The sequence below is a fragment of the Nerophis ophidion genome, linkage group LG02 (genome assembly GCF_033978795.1).
Source record: "Nerophis ophidion isolate RoL-2023_Sa linkage group LG02, RoL_Noph_v1.0, whole genome shotgun sequence".
Classification (NCBI taxonomy): domain Eukaryota; kingdom Metazoa; phylum Chordata; class Actinopteri; order Syngnathiformes; family Syngnathidae; genus Nerophis; species Nerophis ophidion.
In genome coordinates this window covers 70,104,471-70,123,427 of record NC_084612.1, presented here as the reverse complement: position 1 = coordinate 70,123,427, position 18,957 = coordinate 70,104,471, and the positions used below count along the sequence as shown (strand labels likewise).

At 43.8% G+C, this 18,957-nt stretch overlaps 2 protein-coding genes across 2 annotated transcripts in view; both read left to right on the top strand.

The window, feature by feature from the left end:
• chchd4b (coiled-coil-helix-coiled-coil-helix domain containing 4b) overlaps positions 1-6,059 on the top strand; it is an 8,507-nt gene extending 2,448 nt beyond the window's left edge. The window contains exon 3 of the mRNA XM_061889730.1: positions 2,022-6,059. Coding sequence (XP_061745714.1) covers positions 2,022-2,344 — 323 coding nt within the window. The 3' untranslated portion in view covers positions 2,345-6,059. The remainder of the gene's footprint in view (positions 1-2,021) is intronic.
• A 142-nt stretch (positions 6,060-6,201) lies between these two features.
• uroc1 (urocanate hydratase 1) overlaps positions 6,202-18,957 on the top strand; it is a 32,983-nt gene continuing 20,227 nt past the window's right edge. The window contains exons 1-4 of the mRNA XM_061889717.1: positions 6,202-6,647; positions 11,551-11,681; positions 17,401-17,494; positions 17,593-17,652. Of these exons, the coding sequence (XP_061745701.1) occupies positions 6,474-6,647; positions 11,551-11,681; positions 17,401-17,494; positions 17,593-17,652 (459 nt within the window). The 5' untranslated portion in view covers positions 6,202-6,473. The remainder of the gene's footprint in view (positions 6,648-11,550; positions 11,682-17,400; positions 17,495-17,592; positions 17,653-18,957) is intronic.

The following is an 18,957-nucleotide window of genomic DNA, read 5'->3' as shown; positions in this document are numbered from 1 at the left end:
ACCAATGATTGTAACACACACACACACACACACTAAGTGAGGGGAGCAGTGAGCAGCAGCGGTGGCCGTGCCCGGGAATCATTGTTGGTGATTTAACCCCCAATTCCAACCTTTGATGCTTTGAGTGTCAAGCAGAGAGGTAATGGGTCCCATTTCTACAGTGTTTGGTATGACTCGGTCGGGGTTTGAACTCGCATCCTATCGATCTCAGGGCAAACACTCTCACCACAAGGCCATGTTGTTTACATGAAACTTATCTCTTATGTTTGATTGCCATCTAGTGGTCACACGTATAATTACACCCTGTACCAAATAAAATAGTGTAGCGTCCCAAAAGAGTTGGTACTGCAGGGAATTGTGTGTATTTGTTCTGTTGTGGTGCAAATCTTCTCCCGGAATGTGTCTGTCATTTTTTAGTTTGGTTTCACAATATGGCACATATTTTTGACGGTGTTGTCGTTCTTTAATGCCACCCTTGGTGTGACATGTATGGCTGTTGTGTAAGAATGCCCTCCTTTCAGTTACACATGGGATGTTTCAAGTCAATATGGTCATTAAAATTGGTTATGATAATACAGAATGACAATTTTTCTTTACATCTTCAATTTAAGACCATTTTCACCTCTTCCAACTCTTCAAAAGCATTGAGATGGTTAAGCTTACCGTATTTTTCGGGTTATAAGTCGCTCCGGAGTATACGTCGCACCGGCCGAAAAGGCATAATAAAGAAGGAAAAAAAACATATATACGTTGCACTGGAGTATAAGTCACATTTTTGGGGGAAATTTATTTGATAAAATCCAACACCAAGAAAAGACATTTGAAAGGCAATTTAAAATAAATAAAGAATAGTGAACAACAGGCTGAATAAGTGTACGATATATGAGGCATAAATAACTAACTGAGAAGGTGCCTGGTATGTTAACCTAACATATTATGGTAAGAGTCATTCAAATAACTATAACATATAGAACATTCTATACGTTTACCAAACAATCTGTCACTCTTAATCGATAAATACCATGAAATATTCTTCCTCGATGTCGCTTCTGAACAACTCTGCCAACTCCAAAGGTATGCGCCGCTTCCTCTTGTCGTTTTCTGCTGCATATTTCACTACGTCCAGCTTGTCTGCAGTACATGATTTCACTTTCGGTGCCATTTTTGTTCAGCCCTTCTCAGTTTTTATAAGTTACCGCTGTCACGCCAAATTTCTCCCCCCCCCCCTACAAAAGCCTTCCCACCATTTATTTCTGGGGTCATGATTAATACAGACATTTTGTTAACGCTATATTATAAAAATATAACGCTATATTATAAGAATACAGACATTTTGTTAACGCTATATTATAAAAAATTAAATTGAAAAAACAGTTTACAAACACAAGCTATGGGATGACACATTTACTTCCAGGGTCACGTTTCCTCTTACTTCATCCCATAGCTTGTGTTTGTAAATTGTTTTTTCCATTTTTTAAATTTTTTTTATAATATAGCGTTAACAAAACGTCTGTATTTTTATAATATAGCGTTAACAAAACATCTGTATTAATCATGACCCCGGAAGTAAATGGGGGGCGAAGGTTTTTGTAGAGGGAAGAAATTTGTCGGGACACCGCCAACGATGAAATGATCCATTTTAATAGCTACGACGGTAGCATATAGCAGTTAGCATTCCATGACCCACTATACATTTCTGCCATGACCCTCCCCCGTCAAATTTTTATTGGTTGACGTGTGTGTGACGATTGCTGACATTTTCTTCGTCTCTTCCGCGAATGAGATGAATTATATTATTTGATATTTTACGGTAATGTGGTAATAATTTCACACATAAGTCGCTCCGGACAAACTATGAAAAAAAACTCTGACTTATAGTCGGAAAAATACGGTAACTTTATAGTCCGGAAAATATGGTAAAAAAAACGCGCCACGTAATTCCGCGTCCTTTCTGAATACAATGCGTAAAAAGACACAATGAGTGCGTTAACACCAGCTTGTAACCTCTTCTCTCCTGCTAGGTTTGATTCTTCCCAGTGGCGACATTAACTGGAACTGCCCTTGCCTGGGCGGGATGGCCAGTGGTCCCTGTGGGATCGACTTTAAGGAGGCCTTCTCGTGTTTCCACTACAGTAAAGAAGAGGTGAAAGGCTCCGAGTGCCTGGATCAGTTCACGGCCATGCAGGAGTGCATGCAGCGCTACCCGGAGCTCTACCCGCAAGAAGACGACAAGGTCCCGGATGGAGAGCAGCGCATGGAAGAAACACCCGGTGACTCTAAGTCCACATCTGACACTGTGCAGGACTGTGATGGCACGAAGCCCAGTAGCTCGCTAGAAAGCTAACAACATGTTTGCAAATGCATGTTCATGTGTGAGACTTTGTCAAGATGTGCTTTACTGATGCAAATCTTAAGGGCGTACTTACACGACGATGCCGTGCAGTCCGTTTCTGGGCCCCTCTCGTGAAAATCAACGACCGCTACAAAAAGATATACAATCACGACTCCAGATAATAATCAATGAAGTAATAAGAATGGCTCTATGAAAGTTAAAGTCCCAACAATAGTCACACAGACACTACGGCGTGGTGCAGTGGAAGAGTGGCCGTGCGCAACCCGAGGGTCCCTGGTTCAATTCCCACCTAGTACCAACCTCGTCACGTCTGTTGTGTCCTGAGCAAGACACTTCACCCTTGCTCCTGATGGGTGCTGGTTAGCGCCTTGCATGGCAGCTCCCTCCATCAGTGTGTGAATGTGTGTGTAAATGTGGAAGTACTCTCAAAGCGCTTTGAGTACCTTGAAGGTAGAAAAGCGCTATACAAGTACAACCCATTTATCATTTATTTATTTATCACTAGGTGTGGGGAAATTACCATCTGCATTTGATCCATTCCCTTGTTCCACCCTTGGGAGGTGAGGGGAGCAGTGGGCAGCAGCGGTGGGCACGCTCGGGAATCATTTTGGCGATTTAGCCCCCAATTCCATCCCTTGATGCTTAGTGCCAAGCAGGGAGGTCATGGGTCCCATTTTTATAGTCTTTGGTATGGCTCGGCCGGGGTTTGAACTCTCAACCTACCAATCTCAGGGCGAACACTCTAACCACAAGGCCACTGAGCAGGATTATTATTATTAATACATTATTACAGTAGAAATGAATGCAATATGGACAGAGGGGTTAGTGCGCCTGCCTCACAATACAAAGGTCCTTAGTAGTCCTGGGTTCAATCCCAGGCTAGGGATCTTTCTGTGTGGAGTTTGCATGTTCTCCCCATGACTGCGTAGGTTCAGTCCGGGTACTCCGGCTTCCTCCCACCTCCAAAGACATTCACCTGGGGATAGGTTGATTGGCAGCACTACATTAGCCCTAGTGTGAGTGTGAATGTTGTCTGTCTATCTGTGTTGGCACTGCGATGGGGTGGAGACTTGTCCAGAGTGTACCCTGCCTTCCGCCCGATTATAGCTGAGATAGGCTCCAGCACCCCCCAAGACCCTGAAGGGAATAAGCGTTAGAAAATGGATGGATGGATGAATGCAATATTAAAGGCCTACTGAAATGAGATTTTCTTATTTAAACGGGGATAGCAGGTCCATTCTATGTGTCATACTTGATCATTTTGCGATATTGCCATATTTTTGCTGAAAGGATTTACTGTAGTAGAGAACATCGATGATAAAGTTTGCAACTTTTGGTCGCTAATAAAAAGCCTTGCCTGTACCGGAAGTAGCAGACGATGTGCGCGTGACGTCACGGATTGTGGAGCTCCTCACATCTGAACTTTGTGTACAATCAAGGCCACCAGCAGCGAGAGCGATTCGGACCGAGAAAACGACGATTTCCCCATTAATTTGAGCGAGGATGAAAGATTCGTGGATGAGGAAAGTTAGAGTGAATAATAAAGAAGAAGAAAAAGACAGGGCAGTGGGAGCGATTCAGATGTTATTAGACACATTTACTAGGATAATTCGGGAGAATCCCTTATCTGCTTATTGTGTTACTATTGTTGTAGTGAGATTATACCGTCTTACCTCCCGCCAGTGTCTCAGAGGGAAGCCACGCAGCTGCCTCTTTGACAGGTGCACAACGGGGAACGACGCAAGCGCCGCTCATGTCTACGATTAGAGCCGACTTATTACCACAAATTTCTCACCGAAACCTACCGGTTGACATGTGTTGGGGAACCATGTTCGCTTGACCGCTCTGTTCCATAGTAAAGCTTCACCTTCGGGAATGTAAAAAAGGAAACACCGGCTGTGTTTGTGTTGCTAAAGGCAGCTGCAATACACCGCTTCCCAAATACATCTTTCTTCTTTGACGTCACCTTTATTAATTGAACAAATTGCAAAAGATTCAGCAACACAGATGTCCAGAATACTGTGTAATTATGCGATTCAAGCAGACTACTTATAGCTGGGATTGGGCTGGAAAAAAATGTCCGCTACAACCCGAGACGTCACGCGCACGCGTTATACTGACATTTTCAATACTTTGCGTGAAATTTAAAATTGCAATTTAGTTAACTAAAAAGGCTGTATTGGCGTATGTTGCAATGTTAATATTTCATCATCGATATATAAATTAGGGTTTCAGTAGGCCTTTAACATATTAGCCCCACCGGTTTGCTGTCGCTCATTAACACAGCGGGACTGTCACTCGCTTGTCGCTACAACTGTGTACAATAGATGTCATAATATCTCCACTTCTTAGCATACCTCATACTGTATGTACCTGTTCCACCAGAGAATAAGAAGACCTAGCACAGGGGTAGGGAACCTATGGCTCTAGAGCCAGATGTGGCTCTTTTGATGACTGCATCTGGCTCTCTGATAAATCTGAGCTGACGTTGCTTAACACGATAAGTAATGAATAATTCCACTTGTAATCACAGTGTTAAAAATAATGTTCAAAATATAAATTATTCTCATGCATTTTTAATCCGTCCATCCTTTTTGCTACGGCACCTGTTCAAGAAGTTGCGTCAATGGTAAGAAGTTATTTATTTATTATTGGTTAGTGTGGGGCTTGCCCTCCTGGGGGTTCTTCAGACCACCAAGCACCGACACGAGAGCCTGTTTCAGGTTTACAATATTTTTTTATTTTTCAAAAAATATCTCAGTTTTCCAGCAATTGTATTTCCAGCCCCAACCCCATCTCTCCTCCTGGCTGCTGCGACAGGTGATCAAATAACAAGGCCCAGGTGGGCCATCTACGTACCTGTTGCCGCAGGCCACGCCCCCTCCACAGTTAGCTTCAGAATAACAATGTTATTACAAAGAATAAGAGACTTATTATACTCCAGAAATGTTGGTTTTACTTAAAAATGCACACGTTTAGTTGTGTTCAGTGTTAAAAAAAATATTATATGGCTCTTACGGAAATATATTTCAAAATATTTGGCTTTTTGGCTCCCTTAGCCAAAAAGGTTCCCGACCCCTGACCTAGCCGGAGGGATCAGTGTTCCCAACTTAGCTCCTATACATGTTGTTTTTGTCAAAATTGCGGGCAGCAGGTTTTACTGGTTTTAATGCAAACTCTTAACATGCCAGCATGTAAAGCAGGTTAGCAGGTGCTAATATGGACCACCTCCCCCATCTAAAGAGCACTCAACAAAAAAGAAAGCAAAGTTCATTAGAAATCCTAAACCTACTTATTTTGCTTCTCATCCCTCTTGCAGAGTCCATGGCAAAGTGTGCTAATTAGAACTCACACACACACACACGACTCCAAATAAGAGATCAAGCAGTCCACTACGAAAGAAGCCTAGAGACGTTTCCGTAAAATTGAGAAAAAAAGGGATGGCCGCATGTGAGTACGCCCTCAAAGACGTCTTTTCTTGGCAAGAAACTCGTGAGATGACCGAACAAGATGTTGCTTTACAGTTAGTTGCGCTAAATGCATTTCATGTACGCTGTTAGTCACCTTTTTTTACTGTTCATAGTACTGCACTGCAAAGGGTTTCTACCGATTCTATTTCTCCTCACTTTGATTTGTCATCGTAACCACACACAGAGCATTTATACCTCAATGACGTCTAAATTACTCAAATAAATATTGTTGGGCATTTTGTCACCGTATGATTATTACAAAAAGGCAGTGATTGTGATATTTCAAGCTGTATGTTGTCTGTCGCTTCCTGAAGGATGAACGGGTGGCGCCTATTTTTGTCCTAACCGCCAATCCCAATGTTTGTTTCGGGAAAAATGATGTATTTTTGCAGCCACTGTTGGGGTAAGTCGCCCTTTTTATCCTCTATTCATATCATTGAACCTGGAAACAATATGTGTATGCCTGGTTAGCTGACTTTGTTTAAAATAAGTACATAACATCAAGAATAATACATATTTGTTCACTTGTCCAAAGGTTTCGTCATGGGTCGGAGGTCAGAATGTCCACTTTTCAAACTCCCTCAGCAGTCAATAATTACCTCTCTGTCATTGGTGGATTGCAAGATGACCTCCCGGTGAAGCGGCTTTAAATGCGTCGCAGCACTCCTGCAACAATCTTTCCACCAACAAGAAACGCCATGTCCACCTTGAAGGAGATCTGCCGTGCTTTTCCTCTGGACCCATTGCCGCCACGCCGTGGACGAGACCCCGATGTGCCCCATGCGCCCGTTCGGACGCCAAACCTCTCAGCCGAAGAGGAGCGGGTGAGTGGAAATAAAGAAAGTTTGAACTGTTTATATGTGTCATCTCATAACCAGGTTTTTTTGTGGCCCAAAATAACATTTTGTTTTTGTGGCCCCATTTTGGTCTTTAATATTTCTGGTGCAACGAGCTAGGTGCTATAATGCTAACATGTGAGTATTGTAATGTGTGGGTTATTTCATGTCTAAAAGGTTTCTTGATGTTAAAAAACTATATGTAGAAAATGTTATAAACTCTAGTTAGGGCTGGGCATACAGTGGGGCAAAAAAAGTATTTAGTCAGCCACCGATTGTGCAAGTTCTCCCACTTAAAATGATGACAGAGGTCTGTAATTTTCATCATAGGTACACTTCAACTGTGAGAGACAGAATGTGAAAAAAAATACAGGAATTCGCATTGTCGGAATTTTAAAGAATTTATTTGTAAATTATGGTGGAAAATAAGTATTTGGTCAACCATTCAAAGCTCTCATTGATGGGAGGAGGTTTTGGCTCAAAATCTCACGATACATGGCCCCATTCATTCTTTCCTTAACACGGATCAATCGTCCTGTCCCCTTAGCACAGAGGTCGGGAACCTTTTTGGCTGAGAGAGCCAAAAAGCCAAATATTTTGAAATATATTTCCGTAAGAGCCATATAATATTTTTTTTAACACTGAACACAACTAAACGTGTGCATTTTTAAGTAAAACCAAATTTTTTTTGAGTATAATAAGTCTCTTATTCTTTGTAATAACATTATTATTCTGAAGCTAACTGTGGAGGGGGGCGTGGCCTGCGGGCCTGCAGCAACAGGTGCGTAGATGGCCCACCTGGGCCTTGTTATCTAATCACCTGTCGCTCTGTTATAAGCAGCAGCCAGTAGGAGAGATGGGGTTGGGACTGGAAATACAATTGCTGGAAAACAACAGATATTTTTTGAAAAATAAAACAATATTGTAACCCTTAAACAGGCTCTCATGTCGGTGCTTGGTGGTCTGAAGGACCCCCAGGAGGGCAAGCCCCACACTAACCAATAATAAATAAATAACTTCTTACCATTGACGCAACTTCTTGAACAGGTGCGGTAGCAAAAAGGATGGACGGATTAAAAATGCATGAGAATAATTTATATTTTGAACATTATTTTTAACACTGTGATTACAAGTGGAATTATTCATTACTTAACGTGTTAAGCAACGTCAGCTCAGATTTATCAGAGAGCCAGATGCAGTCATCAAAAGAGCCACATCTGGCTCTAGAGCCATAGGTTCCCTACCCCAGCCCCAAAGCATGATGTTTCCACCCCCATGCTTCACAGTAGGTTTGGTGTTCTTGGGATGCAACTCAGTATTCTTCTTCCTCCAAACACGACGAGTTGAGTTTATACCAAAATGGATACATGGATGATACAGCAGAGGATTGGGAGAATGTCATGTGGTCAGATGAAACCAAAATAGAACTCGCCGTCCACGCCTCCATCTTGGGCCGGGCTCTGGTGTGCCCTGACCTGCCCCGCCATTGGACCGCCAGCCCCGCCTCTCCACTTGTCTATTCAAAACTAAAATGACGCTTCGGCAATAATTTAAAAAGCAAACAAAACACAATAAATGGGCAAAATGTATGAAAAGACGAATATTTTTTGGAAACTATATTTAAAAGAAACGGTTGGGCTACAACAGGGGTAGGGAACCTATGACTCTAGAGCCAGATGTGGCTCTTTTGATGACTGCATCCGGCTCTCTGATAAATCTGAGCTGACGTTGCTTAACACGATAAGTAATGAATAATCCCACTTGTAATCACAGTGTTAAAAATAATGTTCAAAATATAAATTATTCTCATGCATTTTTAATCCGTCCATCCTTTTTGCTACCGCACCTGTTCAAGAAGTTGCGTCAATGGTAAGAAGTTATTTATTTATTATTGGTTAGTGTGGGGCTTGCCCTCCTGGGGGTTCTTCAGACCACCAAGCACCGACATGAGAGCCTGTTTCAGGGTTACAATATTGTTTTATTTTTTAAAAAATATCTCAGTTGTTTTCCAGCAATCGTATTTCCAGCCCCAACCCCATCTCTCCTACTTGCTGCTGCTTATAACAGAGCGACAGGTGATTAGATAACAAGGCCCAGGTGGGCCATCTACGCACCTGTTGCTGCAGCACCCGCAGGCCACGCCCCCTCCACAGTTAGCTTCAGAATAACAATGTCATTACAAAGAATAAGAGACTTATTATACTCTAGAAATGTTGGTTTTACTTAAAAATGCATGTGTTTAGTTGTGTTCAGTGTTAAAAAAAAATATTATATGGCTCTTACGGAAATATATTTCAAAATATTTGGCTTTTTGGCTCTCTCAGCCAAAAAGGTTCCCGACCCCTGGGCTACAATATAAACTTAAACGGTATGGCCGATTTAGAAATAAGGTCGTAATCTGTTACGATGACTGCGTTTGAAGTGATGCTAAATTGGCAGTTATCTCTATGGGCTTTTGAATAGATGCTGCTATAGCAAACAAATGGCATGTTGACTCACAGCCAGCATAAGCAAAGTATAATTTAATTTATGAGGTTATTCAGTTTATTATAAAGTAGAAGAAGGACACACCTGCAGAGCACCACCACGTTGATGATCAGTTCCCAAAGTGACCGGTCGCCATAATCATGTGGCTCCCCCTTTAGTGATTGTGGCCCCAAACAACCACAGGTGTTTATGACAGTGGCCGGCGCTGCTCATTACCATCTTGACAGTGACTGTCAACTTTGCCAACCATGTTGTGTATCTATTGCGACATCACTGTTTGTCGCGCTGGAATATTGATTCTTCTCCACAGTCCTTCACTGTCGTCAATAATTAAAGCACAGACTTGGGGATGTGCAACATGCACTCATAAATACTTCATGGACCGATAGATTGATACTTTACTTATTCCGAGGGAAATCCTAACATCCAGTAGCTGACATAGAAGTACAAGGAAAACCCCTAATTTACAGCGAGTAAAGTATCTCATTAATTATCTAAAAGTAAATATTGTCACTTCTTGACTTCACTTCTTCACTTTGCTTTTAATGGATCTTTAGAATCCTGAATTCAAATCACTTTTGTACAAACCCCATTTTCATATGAGTTGGGAAATTGTGTTGGATGTAAATATAAACGGAATACAATGATTTGCAAATAATTTTCAACCCATATTCAGTGGAATATGCTACAAAGACAATTTGATGTTCAAACGGCACTGTATAAAAAAACCGACATCAATCTCTAAAGGATATCACCTCATGGGCTCAGGAACACTTCAGAAAACCACTGTCACTAAAGAAAGGATGGGGCGAGGTACACCCCTTTGTCCACAACTGCGTGAGCAAATAGTCAAACAGTTTAAGAACAACCTTTCTCAAAGTGCAATTGCAAGAAATTTAGGGATTTCAACATCTATGGTCCTTTATATCATCAAAAGGTTCAGAGAATCTGGAGAAATCACTCCACATAAGCGGCATGGCCGGAAACCAACATTGTATGACCGTGACCTTCGATCCCTCAGATGGCACTGTATCAAAAACCAACATCAATCTCTCAAGGATATCACCACATGGGCTCAGGAACACTTCAGAAAATCACTGTCACTAAATACAGTTCGTCGCTACATCTGTAAGTGCAAGTTAAAGCTCTACTATGCAAAGCGAAAGCCATTTATCAACAACATCCAGAAACACTGCCGGCTTCTCTGGGCCCGAGATCATCTAAGATGGACTGATACAAAGTGGAAAAGTGTTCTGTGGTCTGACGAGTCCACATTTCAAATTTTTTGGGGGAAATATTCGACATTGTGTCATCTGGACCAAAGGGGAAGCGAACCATCCAGACTGTTATCGACGCAAAGTTCAAAAGCCAGCATCAGTAGAAGCATTCAAGTCTCACTTTAAAACTCATTTGTATACTCTAGCCTTTAAATAGACTCCCCTTTTAGACCAGTTGATCTGCCGTTTCTTTTCTTTTTCTCCTTTGTCCCACTCTCCCTTAAGGAGGGGGTCCGGTCCCACTGGGTCATCATTGTCACCGACGTCCCACTGGGTGTGAGTTTTCCTTGCCCTTATGTGGGCCTACCGAGGATATCGTAGTGGTTTGTGTTGTGGTTTGTGCAGCCCTTTGAGACACTAGTGATTTAGGGCTATATAAGTAAACATTGATTGATTGATTGATCTGTGATGGTATGGGGGTGCATTAGTGCCCAAGGCATGGGTGACTTACACATCTGTGAAGGCACCATTAATGCTGAAAGGTACATACAGGTTTTGGAACAACATATGCTGCCATCTAAGCGCCGTCTTTTTCCATGGACGCCCCTGCTTATTTCAGCAAGACAATGCTAAGCCACATTCAGCACGTGTTACAACAGAGTGGCTTCGTAAAAAAAGAGTGCGGGTACTTTCCTGGCCCGCCTGCAGTCCAGATCTGTCTCCCTTCGAAAATGTGTGGCGAATTATGAAGCGTAAAATACGACAGCGGAGACCCCGGACTGTTGAACGACTGAAGCTCTACATAAAACAAGAATGGGAAAGAATTCCACTTTCGAAGCTTCAACAATTAGTTTCCTCAGTTCCCAAACGTTTATTGAGTGTTGTTAAAAGAAAAGGTGATGTAACACAGTGGTGAACATGCCCTTTCCCAACTACTTTGACACGTGTTGCAGCCATGAAATTCTAAGTTAATTATTATTTGCAAAAAAAAAATAAAGTTTATGAGTTTGAACATCAAATATCTTGTCTTTGTAGTGCATTCAATTGAATATGGGTTGAAATCATTGTATTCCGTTTATATTTACATCTAACACAATATACCAACTCATATGGAAACGGGGTTTGTATCTAATTTATTGACATGTACCTTTGCTGTAAGTCCATATTTTTATACGTTTCTTCTACAGCTGGCACTGAGAAATGCCCTGCGCTACTTCCCCCCGGCCCATCATGCAACACTGGCACCAGAATTTGCTCAAGAGCTGCGGCAGTACGGGCACATCTACATGTACCGCTTCTGCCCCGCGCTACGAATGAGGTGAGCATGGTGGCCAGCAGGGGCCGACGCGCGGCCACGTCCTAAATCAGCAATAACTCTGTGATTCTCAAAATGTGGTACGCGAGCTCCATCTAGTGGTACGCCAAAGAGTCACATGTTTTATTTTCCTATATTCCTGTGCTCAAACGCAGTGTTACTGTTCAAGTGTAATGTTACAGTAGCCAAACATGTTTAATATACTTGTTAAATAAAACCTCTGATTTGTTTTTAATGGATACTCAGGCCTACTGTGCTACTGTATTTGTTTTAATGTTGGTCAATATTGTGGTATTTGAAGAGCAAAGTTTTATTTTCCTGTATTCAAACACAGTGTTACTGTTCAAGTGTAATGTTACACTTAAACAAGTTGAAAAACTTATTCGGGCGTAACCATTTAGTGGTCAGTTGTACGGAATATGTACTGAACTGTGCAATCTATAAATAAAAGTATCAATCAATCAAAAAAATTGGCCAAAATTATTAAATATTCTTGTTAAATAAAACTTTTGCCTTGTTTTTAATGAATACTTTGGCCTTCTGCACTCCTTTTTTTTGTAATCGGTCAGTAGTGTTAAATAAAACCTCTGCCTTGTTTTTAATGGATACTTAGACCTACTGCGCTAATGTATTTTTTTTACGTTGGTCATTATAGTGGTACTTTAAGAGCAATGTTTTATTTGCCTATATTTCTATATTCAAACACAGTGTTACTGTTCAAGTGTAATGTTAAAGTGGCCAAAAATATTAAATATACTTGTTAAATGAAACTTTTGCCTTGTTATTAATGGATACTTAGGCCTTCTGCGCTTCTATTTTTTTTATAATTGGTCAGTAGGGTCAAATAAAACCTCTGCCTTGTTTTAATGGATACTTAGGCCTACTGTGCTAATGTATTTTTTTCAACAGTGGTCATTATAGTGGTACTTGAAGAGCAAAGTTTTATTTTCCTATATTCCTATATTCATGCACAGTGTAACTGTTCAAGTGTAATGTTGCAGTAGCCAAACATATTAAATGTACATGTTAAATAAAACTTCTGTTTAGTTTTTAATGGATACTTAGGGATACTGCGGAAATGTATTTTTTTTTTAACGGTGGTCATTATAGTGGTACTTGAAGAGTAAAGTTTTATTTTCCTATATTCATACACAGTGTTACTGTTCAAGTGTAATGCTACAGTGGCCAAAATATTAAATATACTTGTTAAATAAAACTTCTGCCTTGTTTTGAATTGCTACTTAGGCCTTCTGCACCACTGTATTTTTTTAAATGTTGGTCATTATTGTGTTACTTTGAGAGCAAAGTTTTATTTTCCTATATTCAAACACAGTGTTACTGTTCAAGTGTAATCTTACAGTGGCCAAAAATATTAAATATACTTCCATCCATCCATCCATCATCTTCCGCTTATCCGAGGTCGGGTCGCGGGGGCAGCAGCCTAAGCAGGGAAGCCCAGACTTCCCTATCTCCAGCCACTTCGTCTAGCTCTTCCCGGGGGATCCCGAGGCGTTCCCAGGCCAGCCGGGAGACATAGTCTTCCCAACGTGTCCTGGGTCTTCCCCGTGGCCTCCTACCGGTTGTACGTGCCCTAAACACATCCCTAGGGAGGCGTTCGGGTGGCATCCTGACCAGATGCCCGAACCACCTCATCTGGCTCCTCTCGATGTGGAGGAGCAGCGGCTTTACGTTGAGCTCCTCCCGGATGGCAGAGCTTCTCACCCTATCTCTAAGGGAGAGCCCCGCCACCCGGCGGAGGAAACTCATTTCGGCCGCTTGTACCCGTGATCTTATCCTTTCGGTCATGACCCAAAGCTCATGACCATAGGTGAGGATGGGAACGTAGATCGACCGGTAAATTGAGAGCTTTGCCTTCCGGCTCAGCTCCTTCTTCACCACAACGGACCGATACAACGTCCGCATTACTGAAGACGCCGCACCGATCCGCCTGTCGATCTCACGATCCACTCTTCCCCCACTCGTGAACAAGACTCCTAGGTACTTGAACTCCTCCACTTGGGGCAGGGTCTCCTCCCCAACCCGGAGATGGCACTCCACCCTTTTCCGGGCGAGAACCATGGACTCGGACTTGGAGGTGCTGATTCTCATTCCGGTCGCTTCACACTCGGCTGCGAACCGATCCAGTGAGAGCTGAAGATCCCGGCCAGATGAAGCCATCAGGACCACATCATCTGCAAAAAGCAGAGACCTAATCCTGCGGTCACCAAACCGGAACCCCTCAACGCCTTGACTGCGCCTAGAAATTCTGTCCATAAAAGTTATGAACAGAATCGGTGACAAAGGACAGCCTTGGCGGAGTCCAACCTTCACTGGAAACGTGTCCGACTTACTGCCAGCAATGCGGACCAAGCTCTGGCACTGATCATACAGGGAGCGGACTGCCACAATAAGACATTCCGATACCCCATACTCTCTGAGCACTCCCCACAGGACTTCCCGAGGGACACGGTCGAATGCCTTCTCCAAGTCCACAAAGCACATGTAGACTGGTTGGGCAAACTCCCATGCACCCTCAAGAACCCTGCCGAGAGTATAGAGCTGGTCCACAGTTCCACGACCAGGACGAAAACCACACTGTTCCTCCTGAATCCGAGGTTCGACTATCCGGCGAAGCCTCCTCTCCAGTACACCTGAATAAACCTTACCGGGAAGGCTGAGGAGTGTGATCCCACGATAGTTGGAACACACCCTCCGGTCCCCCTTCTTAAAGAGAGGGACCACCACCCCGGTCTGCCAATCCAGAGGTACCGCCCCCGATGTCCACGCGATGCTGCAGAGTCTTGTCAACCAAGACAGCCCCACAGCATCCAGAGCCTTAAGGAACTCCGGGCGGATCTCATCCACCCCCGGGGCCTTGCCGCCGAGGAGCTTTTTAACTACCTCAGCGACCTCAGCCCCAGAAATAGGAGAGTCCACTACAGATTCCCCAGGCACCGCTTCCTCAAAGAAAGACGTGTTGGTGGGATTGAGGAGGTCTTCGAAGTATTCCCTCCACCGATCCACAACATCCGCAGTCGAAGTCAGCAGAACACCATCCGCACCATACACGGTGTTGATAGTGCACTGCTTCCCCTTCCTGAGGCGCCGTATGGTGGTCCAGAATCGCTTCGAAGCCGTCCGGAAGTCGTTTTCCATGGCTTCCCCGAACTCTTCCCATGTCCGAGTTTTTGCCTCCGCGACCGCTAAAGCTGCACACCGCTTGGCCCGTCGGTACCGGTCCACTGCCTCCGGAGTCCTATGAGCCAAAAGAACCCGATAGGACTCCTTCTTCAGCTTGACGGCATCCCTCACTGCTGGTGTCCACCAACGGGTTCTGGGATTACCGCCACGACAGGCACCAACAACCTTGCGGCCACAGCTCCAATCAGCCGCCTCGACAATAGAGGTTCGGAACATGGTCCACTCGGACTCAATGTCCCGCACCTCCCTCGTGACATGTTCAAAGTTCTCCCGGAGGTGTGAATTGAAACTCTCTCTGACAGGAGACTGTGCCAGACGTTTCCAGCAGACCCTCACAATGCGCTTGGGCCTGCCAGGTCTGTCCGGCATCCTCCCCCACCATCGCAGCCAACTCACCACCAGGTGGTGATCGGTAGAAAGCTCCGCCCCTCTCTTCACCCGAGTGTCCAAAACATAAGGCCGCAAATCCGATGACACAACTACAAAGTCGATCATGGAACTGCGGCCTAGGGTGTCCTGGTGCCAAGTGCACATATGGGCACCCTTATGTTTGAACATGGTGTTTGTTATCGACAAACTGTGACGAGCACAAAAGTCCAATAACAAAACACCACTCGGGTTTAGATCCGGGCGACCATTCTTCCCAATCACGCCTCTCCAGGTTTCACTGTCGTTGCCAACATGAGCGTTGAAGTCTCCCAGTAGGACAAGGGAATCACCCGGAGGAGCACTTTCCAGTACTCCCTCGAGTGTACCCAAAAAGGGTGGGTATTCTGAACTGCTGTTTGGTGCGTAAGCACAAACAACAGTCAGGACCCGTCCCCCCACCCGAAGGCGAAGGGAAGCTACCCTCTCGTCCACTGGGTTGAACTCCAACGTGCAGGCTTTGAGCCGGGGGGCAACGAGAATTGCCACCCCAGCCCGTCGCCTCTCACTGCCGGCAACGCCAGAGTGGAAGAGGGTCCAGTCCCTCTCGAGAGAACTGGTTCCAGAGCCCTTGCTGTGCGTCGAGGTGAGTCCGACTATATCCAGCCCGAACTTCTCTACCTCGCGCACTAGCTCAGGCTCCTTCCCCCCCAGTGAGGTGACGTTCCACGTCCCAAGAGCTAGCTTCTGTAGCCGAGGATCGGACCGCCAAGTGCCCTGCCTTCGGCTGCCGCCCAGCTCACAATGCACCCGACCTCTATGGCCCCTCCTATGAGTGGTGAGCCCATTGGAGGGATGACCCACGTTGCCTCTTCGGGCTGTGCCCGGCCGGGCCCCATGGGAACAGGCCCGACCACCAGGCGCTCGCCATCGTGCCCCAACTCCGGGCCTGGCTCCAGAGCGGGGCCCCGGTGACCCACGTCCGGGCGAGGGAAATCTGGGTTCATTTCGTTGTAATTCCATAGAAGTCTTTGAGCTGCTCTTTGTCTGATCACTCACCTAGGACCTGTTTGTCTTGGGAGACCCTACCAGGGGGCATGAAAACCCCCAGACAACATAGCTCCTAGGATCATTGGGACACGCAAACTCCTCTACCACGGTAAGGTAGCAGCTCAGAGAGGAGTTAAATATACTTGTTAAATAAAATCTCTGCTTTGTTTTTAATGGATACTTAGGCCTACTGCGCTAATGTATTTCTTTTATTGTTGGTCATTATAGTGGTATTTGAATAGCAAAGTTTTATTTTCCTATATTCAAATACAGTGTTACTGTTCAAGTGTAATGTTAAAGTGGCCAAAAATATTAAATATACTTGTTAAATTAAACTTTTGCCTTGTTATTAATGGATACTTAGGCCTTCTGGGCTCCTATTTTTTTATAATTGGTCAGTAGGGTCTAATAAAACCTCTGCCTTGTTTTTAATGGATACTTAGGCCTACTGTGCTAATGTATTTTTTTCAACGGTGGTCATTATAGTGGTACTTGAAGAGCAAAGTTTTATTTTCCTATATTCAAACACAGTGTTACTGTTCAAGTGTAATGTTAAAGTGGATAACAATATTAAATACACTTGTTAAATAAAACCTCTGCCTTGTTTTTAATGGATACTTAGGCCTTCTGCGCTCCTGTATTTTTTAAAAATATTTGTCATTATTGTGGTACTTGAAGAGCAAAGTTTTATTTTCCTATATTCCTATTTTCAAACACAGTGTTACTGTTCAAATGTAATGTTGAAGTGGCCAAAAATATTAAATATACTTCTGCCTTGTTTTGAATGGATACTTAGGCCTTCTGCTCAGCTGTATTTTTTTAAATATAGGTCAATATGGAAGAGCAAAGTTTTTCTGAGGTTGTACTTTAAAGTTTGGGAATCACTGCTCAAGCTTGTTGAAGACGACTCCATCTTTTGGAAAAAAAGGTTTGCTGTTTTTTTTAAAGGAGAGAATAAGTGCAGCATGTCCTAGTTTTTTTTATTACATGATGCATGACTAAAGCAATCCCTTTTCCTAAAAAACGTGCTTGTAATTCCAATGGTGTGACTTTAGTGGTGTTCCACTTTAGAAGTTTTTGTTGTGTATATATCGACCTTTTTCAGGGCATACCCTCTCCATGAGTACCCGTGTCGCACACGCCAAGCCGCCTCCATCATGCTGATGATCATGAACAACCTGGACCCAGCTGTGGCCCAGGTGAGCTCTGCTGACATCTCACCTGTACAGTATTGTAGAAGCACATGTGCAGTATATACTTTAAATGAAATATACTAATTGGCCTTCGTGTCTGCTAGTTCCCCCAGGAACTGGTCACTTACGGAGGAAATGGACAAGTGTTCAGTAACTGGGCCCAGGTAACACCTTTTATTCTTTTTGACAGTGATGATGATGATATACTGTAGCTTGGTGGGCCGCAACATTAGGTACAGCCACACTCTCCAATAAGATTCAAGAGCTTTTAATACAGTCATTCTTTCTGTTGGAAGTAATAATGCAAATGGTAATAATCAGTTCCAGAGTCAAGCTGACCAGTAGCCATAAATGTTAGTTAATATTCTGAAATATGTATTTTATCAGTGGTTCTATGTATTTGTGTACTGTACGAGTTACATTTGTGGCAGTGAGCGTATTACAACAGCACCTTTGATGCTTTACATTTGAAACATTTGTTTTTAATCTTCATTTTAAAGGCCTACTGAAATTAGATTTTCTTATTTAAACGGGGATAGCAGGTCCATTCTATGTGTCATACTTGATCAGTTCGCGATATTGCCATATTTTTGCTGAAAGGATTTAGTAGAGAACGTCGACGATAAAGTCCGCAACTTTGGGTCGCTAATAAAAAAACCTTGCCTTTACCGGAAGTAGCAGACGATGTGCGCGTGACGTCACGGGTTGTGGAGCTCCTCACATTGTTTATAATCATGGCCGCCAGCAGCGAGAGCGATTCGGACCGAGAAAGCAACGATTTCCCCACTAATTTGAGCGAGGATGAAAGATTTGTGGATGATGAAAGTGAGAGTGAAGGTCTAGAAGAAAAAAAAAAGACGAGGGTAGTGGGAGCAATTCAGATGTTATTTGACACATTTACTAGGATAATTCTGGAAAATCCCTTATCTGTTTATTGTGTTACTAGTGTTTTTGTGGATTATATGGTTATACCTGAAAGTCGGAGGGGTGTGGTGACCGCCAGTGTCTCTGAGGGAAGCCACGTTTCTCGACAAGGCGAAGCGAAGGCAGTTGGGGCCGGGCTGGGATTTTTTTCCCCCCCTCCTCCACGGTAGAAGCATCCCACGTTCGGGGGCGGCCGGTCGGAGGAGGCAAGAGAGTCCGCAGCTGCCTCTTTGACAGCTGCACGAGGAACGACACAAGCTCTCCGCTCATGTCTACGGTAAGAGCCGATTATTACCACAATTTTCTCACCGAAACCTGCCGGTTGACATGTGGTAGGGAAACATGTTCGCTTGACCGCTCTGTTCCATAGTAAAGCTTCACCATCATCTTTCCGGAATGTAAACAAGGAAACACCGGCTGTGTTTGTGTTGCTAAAGGCGGCCGCAATACACCGCTTCCCACCTACAGCTTTCTTCTTTGACGTCTCCATTGTTAATTGAACAAATTGCAAAAGATTCAGCAACACAGATGTCCAGAATACTGTG